We start from the raw sequence: 14,790 nt of genomic DNA, 5'->3' as shown, positions 1-14,790 counted from the left end.
CACTTCTGTTGACTTTCAAACAAAACAGAGAGCTAGCTTGCTACTTCCTCCCCCTCCCTCCCGTGCTGCTCCTGTGCAATTGACTCTCCTAAACGCGCATCTCGTCTGTGATTTGCTGGAACAGTTTGTTATGTTTTTATGGGCTAGGTTTGCCCAGGTTGTTTTTGTTGCCGTTTTTGGAGCCTAGGCTGTCCACAGAGAATGCGTTTTTTTACAGTGCATTCAGGACACAGACAGCTAACGGTTGGTTAAGTGATGTTTGCAGTAAGTGACATAAAATGTTTTAGCCTAAAAAACACGTGGCATCGCTTAGAGCACCTTTAACGATGTGCAAGTAAAAGCAGGGACGCAATGGCCATCCAGGCTAGTGTTGTTAACGATGTGCAATTGAAAGCAGGGACGCGATGGCCATCCAGGCTAGTGTTGTTAACGATGTGCAAGTGAAAGCAGGGACGCGATGGCCATCCAGGCTAGTGTTGTTAACGATGTGCAAGTGAAAGCAGGGACGCGATGGCCACTGTGGGTATTCCTCACCTGGTCGAATATGCCCATAGCCAGCACGGGCAGAGAGGTGTACACGATGTTATAGAGAGTGATGAAGTACTGATCATACACCGTCTGTGGGAAACACACACACACACACACACACAATGTTATAGAGAGTGATGAAGTACTGATCATACACCGTCTGTGGGAAACACACACACACACACACACACAATGTTATAGAAAGTGATGAAGTACTGATCATACACCGTCTGTGGGAAACACACACACACAGGCTGTTTTTCACATTTTAACTGTTGTTATCAGGAGGAGCAGAAGAAAAAATGGGGAATTTGACACAGAACTAATGAGGCAGCTGCTTTATTTTTGGGTGATTCATGGAATGTTCTGCATGTACATTCCACTGTCATGGAGATTTACTGCAGGCCCTGATATTTACTGGTACAAGTACAATCTGTCTCATTCAGACACATAAGCAATAATCTCACAGGCGAGGGTTCTGTGTCTCATTATGATCAGAGAACCTTTGAACATTCCATTTAGAAAGTATTAATCCTGATGAGCCCACCATGACCATAGACACATACACACACACCTCCATCATAATCCGCCACCTTTAGCCCCACTTCACCAACTGAAATGGGAGAACTGAAAGAGGAAGATACTGAAATGTGTGTGTGCGAGTGCCTGTGTGTGTGTGTGTGTGTGTGTGTGTGTGTGTGTGTGTGTGTGTGTGGTGTGTGTGTGTGTGTGTGTAGTGTAATGTGTGTGTGCATGTGTGTGTTTGTGTATGTGTGTGTGTGTGAATGGCATGTGTGTGTGTGAGTGTGTGTGTGTGTTATGTGTGTGTGTGTGTGTGTGTGTGTGTGTGTGTGTGTGTGTGTGCGTGTGTGTGAGAGTGCATGTGTGAGTGAGTGAGTGAGTGTACAGTATGTGTGTGTGTGTGTGTGTGTGAGTGAGTGTACAGTATGTGTGTGTGTGTGTGTGTGTGTGTGTGTGTGTGTGCGTGTGTGTGTCCGTGTGTAAGTGTCTCTCCCCTCTCACCTGGGCGGAGAAGCCGCAGAAGAAGCCGAACCAGAAGTGCACCATGGTGAAGGCGAAGTTCTTGTAGAAGAAGTAGCAGAGGAAGCGGCACATGCGCAGGTAGGACCAGCGGCCGTGCACCAGCAGCAGACGCTGCAGGAAGCGGAACTGTGAGAAGGAGTAGTCCGATGCCAACACCGCCTGGATGCCCTCTTGACCGCTGATGCCCACGCCGATGTGAGCCGCTGGACGGCATTGAGGGAGAGAGAGAGAGAGAGAGGAATAGAGAGAGGAAGAGAGAGAGGGAGGAAGAGGGAGAGGGAGGAAGAGCCAGAGGGTACAGGAGAAAGTGTTACATAGGAACACAGAAGCAGGCATACCTTAATCTAACTTAATATTAATATGGGTATTCCTCATATAATAATAATAATAATTATAATAATAATAATAATAATAATAATAATAATAATAATGATAATAATGATAATAATGTGCTTAACAATTAAAGTAAAATACAGCACAATCTGAGCAGAAAAGAGAAAATAAGTTCTACATGCATATAGTGGAAAAGAGTACACACACACACACACACACACCCACCCTTTTCTACATGTCTCCCATGTGTGCTAGATCGTTTGGCACGTACGCTGTGAAGAACATCTAGCACCTAATGCTGTGTTAGTGAGTGTGTTAAACCCTCAAACAACTAAAGGTCAGTGTGAGGGTGGAGGGACATTTTCCCCTGACATTTATCATTTCACAGGAAATTTGGGTGGGACTAACTAGGGACTTAACAGCTCTAGCTGTCAGTTAAATAAAAAGGTTCCAATTGTCAACTTGTCATACTAAATCTGAATGTTTTTTTTTTATTATAAGTAATTTAATCTTCCACATTAAGTACTGCCTTACGGGTTTATGGGTATCATGAACATACCTCATTCTCAACAATGGAAATGTGTATATTGTGTTATAATGGGTCATTTATTATAGTTTGTCTTCAGGTGAAACCGCTCCTCTCAGAGGTGTGGGTCGTGCTTACACAAGTGCATACTCATGTTTAAATAAATAAATAAACAAGTAAATAAATAAAGATTGCTAGATGGATGGCTAGATAGAGAGGTAGATAAGGTAGATAGATAAACAGGTAAATAAATAAAGATTGCTAGATGGATGGATAGATAGAGAGCTAGATAGATAAACAGGTAAATAAATACAGATGTATCTCTGTGTGTGTGTGTGTGTGTGTGTGTGTGTGAGTGAGCGCTGTGTCTGCATGTGGAGAGTGGAGGTCAATTAGGGGTGAATCTTTACTTTACTGTACCCATGTTTCACAATTGTATGATTGACATATCTTATGACTACTCTGTTTCTGTGTGGTTATGAGCCTGCAAGTGTGTGTGTGTGTTCGTGTGTGTGTGTGTGTGTGTGTGTGTCTGTGTTTGAGTGTGTGTGTTTGAGTGTGTGTGTGTTTGTGTGTGTGTTTGAGTGTGTGTGTGTGTGTTTTTTTGTGCATGTGTAGATGTGTGTATACATATGAAAGTGTTCATATGTTAAGGATGCATATGGGAGAGTTAGTATTGTGTAATACTAGTGCAGTGCCCGTTCAAACATGCCATTTCTGTGGAAAATCCGTAGCCCAATTACATGCCCACAGGTACAGTATGCCTACTTTTAACATAGGATGGTAGGGAAAAACATAATTCCAGCTAAGCATTCAATAATGAATACTGAATATTATAATATATTCACCTATAATTAATGTGCAGTAAGCAGAATTTAGGCATGACTGCATGTGACATTTCTACAGATCAGAATGACATAAGACTAGATGTACCGCAGAGCGGTACAAAATATGACCGCCGCCCAGTCCAGCACATTTTTTCCACAAAAATAAATCACGCTGAAAGGCCTATATGATTCTGTCTTATGCATTATCCATACTCAATTCTCACTGGTATCTGCTAGACAACAAGTACCAAAATATGATTAGTTCATAGATTTCACATGTAAAATTGATTTTATACAACCCCACCCCCATCTTGCTTGTTCATAATTCTGAGAAATTCTTGAATTGTGTGCATGTGTGCGTGTACACGTTTATGTTTATGTGTGTGTGTGTGTGTGTGTGTGTGTGTGTGTGTGTGTGTGTGCGTGCTTGTGTGTTTGCCTGCGTATGTGTGTTTGTGCATGTGCATGCATGTGTACATATGTCTACTGTGTGAGTGTCATACGTATGATTACTGTGAATGTATGTGTGTGCGTGTGTATCTGTTTATGCACATGTGTGCACATGGAATGGGTTAACATGACCCCTGGAGGCAAACATACACGGAAAAAATTGGTCATCCTAGGCCCCACGGTTCTCAAGATATTCACAGAAAACTGTGTCTGCCCTACCCTCCTTTCGGGGGTCCAGTACAGCGGGGGGCTACAGATCAAAACGACAAACGATGGTTCCATGCTATCCATGTGGGTTTACATGCCCACCAAGTTTAAGGTACCCTGGTCTTTCAGTGTCCCGGGGAATCCTTGTTGATGTACGGGTCACTAAATGTACACATACATTATTTTATTGTAAAGGCCCCCCCCCATGAACGAAAGTTCACAAAACTTGGCATGCATTCGGAGGGTGTCATAATGATCCTACACTTTCAATTTCGTGCAGTTTTGACCATGTCAGCCAGAGATATTGTGATGAAAACACCTAATTTTTTTTGCTTTTTTAATTTTTTTTTTAACTAGGTGGCGCTATACATGAAATAAGCGGTAATGGGATGGGTTGACATGCCCCTTAAAGACCAACATACAAAAAAAAGGTGGACCTCCCTAGGCCCTACGGTTCTCGAGATATTCACAGAAAACTGTCTCCGACCACCTACAGGCCAGTTGGTGTATAGTAACATAAATTCATTTATTATGTGGCCCCCCATGAACGAATTCCACGACACTTGGCGTGCATTCAGAGGGTGTCATAATGATCCTACACTTCAATTTCGTGCAGTTTTGACTATGTTAGGTCACAGATACCTGCGACATTACAACACCTCATTTTTACTTTTTTTGTGTTTAACTAGGTGGCGCTATACATGAAATGAGAATGTTATGGAATGGGTTGACATGGCCCCTTGAGATCAACATACAAAAAAAAAATGGTCCTCCTAAACCTTAGGTTCTCGAGATATTCACAGAAAACTGTGTCTGCCCTACCCTCTCCTTTGGGGTGCAGTCCAGCTGGGGGGCTACAGATCAAAACGATGGTTCCATGCTATCCATATGGGGTTACATGCCCGCAAGTTTAAGATCTACCCTGGTCTTTCAGTGTGCAAACTTAAGCTGCTTGGCGGTCATAATTAACAGCTGTTTTGAGTTAAGGCTATATGTTTATTGTTAAGCTTACTTAATAACTTTCTGATAGAGAAGACAAACCATTTTGTGGAAATGATGCATTATCGTTTGAAATTTGCAATGATGTGACCCAATCTCTGGTAGGCTAGCCTAGGCCGAAGTGACATCACCCTCTGTCTGCCACTTGTTGTCTGTAGCTGATGGAAATGACATATGTAAGGAGCTTTGATGTAAGGCTATGTTTAGCCTATTGAATAGCGTCGAGATATAGAAGACAAACCATTTTGTAGAAAGATGCATATGAGATTTGCAACGATGTGACTCAAAAACAGTCTTTGGTAGCATAAGTGACGTCGCTCTGTCTGCCACTTGTTGTCTAGCTGTGTGGCACGTCTTCTAAAACGTTGTTAAATTCGGGACCATTAGCCTATCACTGGTTTCAATTTGGGACCTTGCAGTCGGAATTGACGTTTGTTTATTCAAAGTCTCAAGTCCAAAGTAGCCTGGACTATTCGAAACGTCAATTTATTGTACATTCTTTTTATGTAATTTTGAATAGCCACTACATAGGCCTACCCGTGTTTGTTGGCGTGTTGTTGCATAATCCGCGGAATCATTTTATGCAAGCAAACTGTATACAGGGATTCTTTATTGTTGAGGTCAGATAATCATCCAAACATCTTGCATCTTAACCCGTGATTCAGTGCTGCCCAAACTCCGCTTATCCTCTCTGGTCCTGCGTTGTGCTGTGTGAGAGGGGGAGGGGCTACGGTAGAGCGGAGAAAGCCAACGTGTGCTTCTTTTACCGATATATTTAGCGATATCTTTTGCATTACTTATCCAAACAACGTCAAACCTGGTACTGCACTTACTCGTGCTCCTTTTACCGATATATTTAACAATATATTTTGCTTTTCTTATTCAAATAATGTCAAACTTGGCACTGCACTTACTAGTGCCAGTAGCAAGAAACCTGCCAAGTTTGAAATCGAACGGATCGACAGATATGCGGGTAACAGATTCGCTCCTGCAATTTATAGATAGATTAAGGAAGCAATTCAGACAACCTATTTTAAGCAGTAGATCAGTCAGAGATTATCTATAGTCTTCGAAACACACAGACAGGAAGTCATACACAGGTCACACACAGGGACATGCATCTGCCTACAGGTCATCACAGAGCAGACCCACACTCACAGAAGTGTGTGTGTGTGTACATGTGTGTGTGTGTGTGTGTAGCTGCCAGGCTCTGCTTGTGATGAGTCATCATTAGCAACGATGACAAAATATGACAGTACTGGCCTGCTGTTGGAACATCTGACAGTTACACAGACGAAACTTTAATCTAAGCAACATCACCAACATCTTGCAACATCAGTCCTGTTCACCGAGTGACTATCATAAGTTCACAGTATTTACTCTGAAATACTTTTAACAACATTGACAGATTAAAAAGGCAGTCCAGGAAAAGCTTAGAAAAACAGAGGCAGTTTCTGAGGAAGCGCCTGGGGTGGTCAGCCACGGGAAAGCTACCCAACACGGCAGAGACAGATTTCCATGGAATCCACCGTTGGCACAAGTTTGAGTCCAAAGACAAGGAAGCAGCAGGTAGTCTATGAAACGCAGGACATGAGATATTATCATACAGTTATAAAACTATGTAGGGGTCGTGTTCCCATGGGGGAAGTATGGGGGCTGCTGGAGTTCCCCTGCCCTCTTCCCCCACGGCCAGAACATGGAGGTTAACAGCTTCAGTTGCCCCTTCCTGTTTATATTAGAAGGGGGGTGTTGGGAGGGGGGAGGTTTGAGTGAGAGTGCGAGCTCATTAGGCTCATTATTTTTTCACTGTTGGACTTTTCATCTTTTATGTTTCCTCTTGCATTAGCCCTGATAACTCAACACTGACTCGTGCTGTGTTCACCCCTCACTTTCCCTCCCTCTCCCTAGCTTTCTGGAGAATATGACCAAACTATCGTAAACAAGGGGAACACCCAGTGGACACACACACACACACACACACACACACAAACACACACAAACTATCATAAACAAGGGGAACACCCAGTGGACACACACACACACACACCAGTGGACACACTTACTGTTCGCACACACACACACACACACACACAACACACACACACACACACACACACAAGCACACACACACACACACAAACACACACACACACACACACACCAGAGCAGACGCGTTGTCCTGAGCTTCCAGGGAAAAAGACAAAAACATGATTGCCTCCATATGGATGTTGTTTGTAAAGGAAAATTCCAAATGGTGGATGTGGTTCCTCTCTCTCTCATACACACACACTCACACACACACACACACACACATACACACAAGCACACACCCACAAACACACGCACACGCACAAATTCAAACACACACACTAGAGGCTAATACAAAATAAGGTATACCAATTATTCTGCCTTACTTTAGATTGAGATAAAAGTCTTGGCAACACCACTGCATTCCTATTTCTCCCTCCTCTCCCTCCACCTTTCTGCCCCCTCCCTTCTCCTCTCCTCTCCTTATCTCTCTCTCCTTCACTTCCCTGAGTTTTATATAGCTGGGAATCATGTTTTTTGTGTGTGATAATATTTTTAAAGATGATTTAAGCTGAAGTACACACTGTGCTTTCACACAGGAATGAAAAAAAATAAATAATAATCTTTCCTATGCAACTCCAGTCTCCCCAGCTCCCATCAATCTCTCTCTGATTCTGTCTCTCGTTGTCCTCCCATCAATCTCTCTCTGATTCTGTCTCTCGTTGTCCTCCCCCCTTCTCTCTCTGATTCTGTCTCTCGTTGTCCTCCCATCAATCTCTCTCTGATTCTGTCTCTCGTTGTCCTCCCCTTCTCTCTCTGATTCTGTCTCTCGTTGTCCTCCCCCCTTCTCAAGCGCTCCGCATATCAGCGCCAGCCTGAGCGCGGCGACACTTTATGTCATTTGAACGCTGAAATGTCCAACTGACAAGCTTAGCCTACTGTACACAATGGATGTTCTTGAGCGGCGCCGACAAAAATAGAACTGAATGGTAATCTACGCGGCAGCGGTGAAAGGGTTCGACGGTGGTGTGCGGGGCTGTATTGAAAACAGCGGAAGTGAATGCCACCGAACGTGGAAAGCTGAATGCGCAGCACTGTTGTCGGCGCCTATGTGCGGAGGCCATCAGTTTCCCCTCACTGTGTGCACTCCGACTACTTGTTGGGATGACATTTGGAGCATAACACCCTCCCCCTGTTTGCTCTCTTCATCTCTCTCTCTCTCTCTCTCTCTCTCTCTCTCTCTTTTTTTCTCTCCACCCCTCCAGCATGCTGGCATGTGTCTACAACACACCTGACTGAGACTGAGAGGGTAACTAGGAGTGAATCTTCATTTCACTACTGTAGCCATGTTTCAGCATTACATGACTAACAGATCTTACGAAACTGAAGTGAAGTGAAGGTATGGGGATGCAAGTGCGCGCGTGTTTGTGTGAGTCTTTGTGTGTGTGAGTGTGTGTGTGAGTGTGTGTGTGTGTGTGTGTGTGTCACATTAGCCAAAAAACATCTTCATGACCCCCAAGACTTTTGGGATAATATCCTGCGGACCGACGAGTCAAAAGTGTAACTTTTTGGAAGACATGGGTGTTGTTACATCTAGCATAAAGCTAACACAGCATTCCCAAATAAGAACATCATACATCAGTCAAACATGGTGGTGGTGGTGTGATGGTCTGGGGCTGCTTTGCTGTTGCAGGGCCTGGGCAACAAAATGAAGGTTTTGGAGTGGCCTAGTCAAAGTCGTGACTTCTATTTTATTGAAATGATGTGGTGGCATGACCTTAAACCGGCCGTTCATACTCAAAAACCCTCCATTATGGCAGAATTAAATCAATTCCACATAAAAGATTGGTCCAAAATTCCTCTGCAGCGATGTAAACGACTCGTTTGAAATGTTTGATTGCTGTTGTTGCCGCCAAGGGAAGAGGATAAATATTTTTTTCACAGCACTGTATATGTCTGATGAATGCTGAATGTAACATGTAAATAAGTAAGGGATAATGTATAGAACGCCGGTCATTACTGGGAAAATAAGTCCTGACAGGGCGAACCGGACCCCGACGCGCAGCTGAGTGGTCTTGTTCCGCCCTGAAGGGACTTATTTTCCCAATAATGACCGGTGTTCTATACATTATCCCGCTTATTACACGGTTACTTGCCAAACCGAAACAATAAACTGCCTTACGATATGACTCTTTAGCCTACATAGCCTAGGCTATAGCCTATTTGTTACCGTTTCATCGTGGCTTTTGCAGAGAAACAAATAGTTCGCAACAGCACACGCTGAACTTGAATGAAACATTCTTTAGAACACAGCTGATCAACCGTCCGCTTTCACTTTTGAATGAAGTTCCAGTCTTTGCGTAGTGATATGAAAGATGTGAAATAGAAGCACAAAACCCATTGTCCTTGACAGCGGTCTGTTCTTGAGAATTAGCAGAGCACTGAACGTTGGGAAGGCCCATTCAAGTGAACGGAGCATTCTGCAGCACTATGAAGAGCCTAGTAATAAACAAATAGTAAATATAAAAAGTAAATTCCGCTCACTTTTGATCATGCTGACGTCGTTGGCTCCGTCACCAATGGCCAGCGTGACGGCCTTCTTATGGCGCTTGATGAGCTCCACCACTAGAGCCTTCTGCAGCGGAGTCACCCGGCAACAGATGACCGCACGGCACGCGCATGCCGTCTCCACAAACTCATACTCCATATCGCCCTCCAGCGCGTGGGCCTGGGAGAGGAAGAGGAAGAGGAGGAGAGAGAGAGAGAGAGAGGACTTTAATCAAATCTGCTTTGGACTATAACTGCATTGCAGAGCCTGGGGGAGAGAGAGGGAGAGAGAGAGAGAGGGAGGGAGGGAGAAAGAGAGAGAGAGGGGAGAGAGAGAGAGAGAGAGAGAGAGAGAGAGAGGGGAGGGAGGGAGAAAGAGAGAGAGAGAGAGAGAGAGAGGAGGGGAGAAAGAGAGGGGGAGAGAGAGAGAGAGGGAGGGAGAAAGAGAGAGAGAGAGAGAGAGAGAGGGGAGAAAGAGAGAGGGAGAGAGAGAGAGAACTCTCTCAGATTCTAGAACTCTGCTTGACAAATGGCAGCAAGAAAAATGAGCTCGTGAAACTACAATTTTTTTGCCAGAAAAAGTTTGTTATACTTACTCAAAGTGTAATAGTTTTATTGGGAAGTTGAATAGAAAACAACAGAGGCAACAAACTGTCAAGGTAAGACCTCTGCGGCAATTTTTTCAAAAGCCAAAAAAATCATCAAGAAATCAAACCTACAAGAAGCTAATTGTTGCTAATTGTTGGAAGAATTAGCCAAACCGCCACTTAATGACATCATAATGGATGCTGGATTAGAAGAAAACATGGCTAAGGCTGAGGCATTTTTCAAAAATTAAGATAAGTTGGAAATATCTTATCCCAACACTGTAAAAACAGCCAAAGAAAAGAAAAAGAATGAAAAAAACATCATGAGAACATCCAGAAGCACTGATCTCCGATTACATGGGACTGGATGACAACAAGGTCCTGTGTAACCTCCTGTTCTTCACAAATCACCCCACAGTATGGCATACCACCCTCTGCACTGGAAAATGCAGAAATGTCTGGAAATGTGTGAGAAAAGGAGGCATCAGCAGAGGAAGACAGATTACACTAGAGGGGGCAAAGGACTTTAAGGTGACAGTTAACCTGTATCATAATGGGACTGTAATGGTACAAGGAACTGAAGCAAGTCTCGTTCAATTTCAGAGCAAATTTAAAGAACTCAAAGAAAAAAGCTCTGAATATCAAAAAGACCAGGTGGTGGAGACTATTACTATTACATCAGGAGCTGAGACTAACTCAAATAGCCAACATGTACATAACCCCATTACATGTCCTCCCAGTAATACAGGCCCCAAGACACCCTCCTCCTGACACCACAAAAAATGAGAGATGTGATAGTTCAACTTGAACAGGACTACATCATGTTCAAAGAGGAAACCTCTCAGCTTACAACAACTTCAAGACCAAATCATCCACCCTGACAGGAACATGGTGCAACAACTTTGCTCGGCAGTAAGGCAGCTGGAGGAGGCCAACCAAGAGTTGCGGCAGGAGGTGAGGTCTCTGAAGGAAGAGCTGTTGAGATGGCACGGCACAGAGAGAATCCAAGGGATCATACCCGAGAAAAGCAGGAACAGTGAGCCATCAGTCAAAAATCCCATCTTGTCTGAAAGTGCCACAATCTCTGTCAATGTGCCTGTAGCTCCAGCTTCACCTCATGACCAACCTCCCAAACCCCAGCAACGCACCTGCCAAAGCAGACCACCCTCCTCTTCAGCAAACATCAGTCAGGGACAACAAGGGACAAAGTCTCAAAGCAAGGAAAAGGATGACATCATCATCCTGTGCGACTCTAATGGGAATCATCTGAACCCCAGACGACTTTTTCCCTAGAAGACAAGTCAAGAAGTTTTGGTGTCCAAACGACACACACAGCTAAGGACATAATACAAAAAGGCTTACTCAATAATCCATCTCACATAATTATCCATACAGGGACTAATGACCTTAAAGACAGGAGAACTGATGTGGCAGAAGCCTTAATCAGCACCATCCAAATTGCCACACAAAAACATCCAGATGCAAAGGTAATCATCTCATCTATACTTCCACGACGGGATATTCCTGTAAGTGTCACTGAAAGAATCAACGGCAAAGTTGTGTCCTTCTGTGCTGATATACCCAACGTAAAGGTTGCACACCATACAGACATTACCATTAGACATGTATATGACAATGTCCACATACATAAGGAGGGCATGAAAATATTTGCTAAAAACTCAAAGACACAGCATTAAATAGAGTGAGAATACCATGCTCTGAAAAAGCAGCAGGCCAAACATCATCAAAGACAGCCAAAACCAGTTGAGACGCATAGGCCTACCTATGCAGCAGCCGTCTCTAACAAAGGTACTTGTAGAGATCTCACTCAGATAACAACAATGCTTCAACTTATATATGATAGTCTCTTGCATTAGTGAAAAAAAAAAAAAAAAAAAAAAACTTTGTATGAATATTCATTTTGTAAATGTGAAAAGACATAGGACTTTGTGTGTGTGTGTGTGTATGTGTTTGTGTGTGTGTGTGTGTGTGTGTGTGTGTGTGCACAATTACTTTTATTCTTTTTCATTTTCTTTTTTTAATAACCTGCAGTTTTTTTTTTTTTTTTTTCTTTCTTTTTTTTAGTGGAGGGGGGGTATGAGAGTATTATATATGTGGGGGGGGTATGAGAGTATTATATATGTGGAGGGGGGGGGTATGAGAGTATTATATATGGGGAGGGGGGTATGAGAGTATTATATATGTGGAGGGGGTATGAGGGGTATGAGAGTATTATATATGGGGAGGGGGGTATGAGAGTATTATATATGTGGAGGGGGGTATGAGAGTATTATATATGTGGAGGGGGGGTATGAGAGTATTATATATGTGGGTTTAAGTGTGTAGACTACGCTCAGACATACAGTATTCTTATGTTTGCCTATAGACATAATCATTACCTATCTGCACAGAAATATCAATATGCATGGTTGGAGAGTGTGGGGGGAGGGATGGGGAGGGGGGTATGAGTGTCTGAGTGTGTAAATATGTGTATAGAAACTTAAAAATGTCTACTTGTCAGTCTATCTAATTGTATACTATATTTCTGTCTTATGCATAACATTCATAATCAACATTGCATACCTGTTTGTGTGTGTGTGTGTGTGTGTGTGTGTGTGTGTGTGTGTGTGTGTGTGTGTGTGTGTGTGTGTATGTATCTGTGTGTCTGTGTTTCTGTGCATGTGTGTGCAAGTGGGTGTGTATGTACGTTAGAATATGTCTGCGTCTGTCAGTGAACTTAAACATGTATGTATTTGTCTGTCTTTGTGTTGAGTGTTCACAAGTCTGTTTGTCTTTGTAGAAATAATTTACCTACCTATAGTATATTTATCTCTCTGTAGGTTTAGTCATTTATCTGGTAAAAATAATACTTTACCAGTGTCTCAATTGGATCATTATTGCACTTGAGTAAACAAACATTCTTATTTCTGGCAAACTACACCATTGTAATGACATTTCTTAAAATCATTTGTTATAATGTTCAAGGAATGCACTCTTCTTCTTTCGGAGAGAAAATCAGAGATAGCGATTTTGTAAATGCTGTAAATAATTCAGATATATTCATAGCACTGGAAACGTGGAGTAAAAATGGACAGGGAAATTATTCATTACCTTCCTACAGAGATATAAATGTCCCTTCTATTAAACATCCCAATATAAAATGCAGCAGGAACTCAGGGGGAATTGTTGTTTGGTTTAAAGAAGCCATTAATAAATACATATATGTAGTAAGAAAAGTATCATCACACATATGGTTGAAACTATCAAAAGAACTCACAAACTCAACACAGGACACTTATTTATGTGCCATATACATTCCTCCTCTTGAATCTCCATATTACAGTGAAAACATATTTGAAACGTTAAAATCTGACATCATTGAACTCCAGTCATTTGGGAAGATTCTAATTATGGGCGACCTTAATGCAAGAGTAGGAACCGATTTAGATTACATTGACATATCTGGATATAAACATGTTTCTTCACTAGAACAAAACATCAATATAAGTAGTCACAGGAACAATTTTGATAACATCATCAATAGACATGGCAAGGAGGTGTTACAACTTTGCAAATCTCTTGGTCTGTTTATTGTTAATGGCAGAACAAGGGGGACTCTCTGGGTAAATTCACTTATTGCTCACCCCTGGGCAGCAGTGTGGTGGATTATGCTATAACAGATTTAGATCACAACCAAATAAATTATTTCACAGTAATGCCACAGTTGCCTCTGTCAGATCACTGCCACATTATAATTAGCTTAAAGAAAAAAATTCCAGTATAGAACATCAAAAACCTATGAGTACACTACACCCACTTCCAGTTCAATACAAATGGAGCGATGACAGACTAGAGCAATACACATCCCAGTCAAATTGCATCGAGGTCGAAAACATGATCTACTCCTTCCTGTTCACCAAATTTAAAAAGTCTGAAGATAACATCAATGTAGCCACCAAAACATTAACAACAATATTTTCCACAATAGCAAAAAAATCTTTAAAAAACAAAGGAATAGTTAATAGCAAGAAAAAAAAAAAAAAGAAATGGTTTGACAAAGACTGCCTATTACTAAGAAAAGAATTACGATCTTATTCAAACCAAAAACACAGAGAACCAGCAAATCAGGAACTTCAAATAAAATATCATAACACCCTACAAAAATACAAATCACTTCTAAAACACAAAAAGCCAATCACATACATAACCAGTTAGTAGAAATTGATGATGCCTTAGATCAAAACACACTTTTGGGACCTGTGGAAAAACCTTAACAACCCCAAAAAGAAAATTGTATCCCAATAGCAAATGGAAAAACATGGGTTGACCATTTTGAAAATTTATACAAAAGCGATGAACTAAACCTGGCACAACAAAAACTAACAAACCATTTAAAAACACTTGAAAAAACACAAAAAGATAAATTAAATGAATTAGACTCAGCTATAACATTATCTGAATTGAACACTAAAATAAAAAAAAACTGAAAATAGAAAATCATGCGGCACTGATGGAATTTATAATGAAATGTTGAAACATAGCACCCCCAAAATTAAACAAGTAATCCTGAAACTATTTAATTTAATATTATCCTCAGGCCACTTTCCTGACCAATGGAAAATTAGTCAGATCACCCCCATATACAAAAATGGTGACAAATTTAACCCAAACAATTATAGAGGCATATCACAAGGCAGCAATTTAGGTAAATTAT

At 41.9% G+C, this 14,790-nt stretch overlaps 1 protein-coding gene across 1 annotated transcript in view; it reads right to left on the bottom strand.

The window, feature by feature from the left end:
- atp8b2 (ATPase phospholipid transporting 8B2) overlaps positions 1-14,790 on the bottom strand; it is a 59,252-nt gene that overhangs the window by 4,040 nt on the left and 40,422 nt on the right. Inside the window, 3 exon segments of the mRNA XM_048261398.1 lie at positions 535-618; positions 1,552-1,775; positions 9,487-9,670. Coding sequence (XP_048117355.1) covers positions 535-618; positions 1,552-1,775; positions 9,487-9,670 — 492 coding nt within the window.

Source organism: Alosa alosa, chromosome 13, assembly GCF_017589495.1.
Source record: "Alosa alosa isolate M-15738 ecotype Scorff River chromosome 13, AALO_Geno_1.1, whole genome shotgun sequence".
In the NCBI taxonomy this organism is placed as follows: Eukaryota; Metazoa; Chordata; class Actinopteri; order Clupeiformes; family Clupeidae; genus Alosa; species Alosa alosa.
The sequence above is the reverse complement of the archived record's forward strand: the minus strand, read 5'-3'. Positions and strand labels throughout refer to the sequence as shown.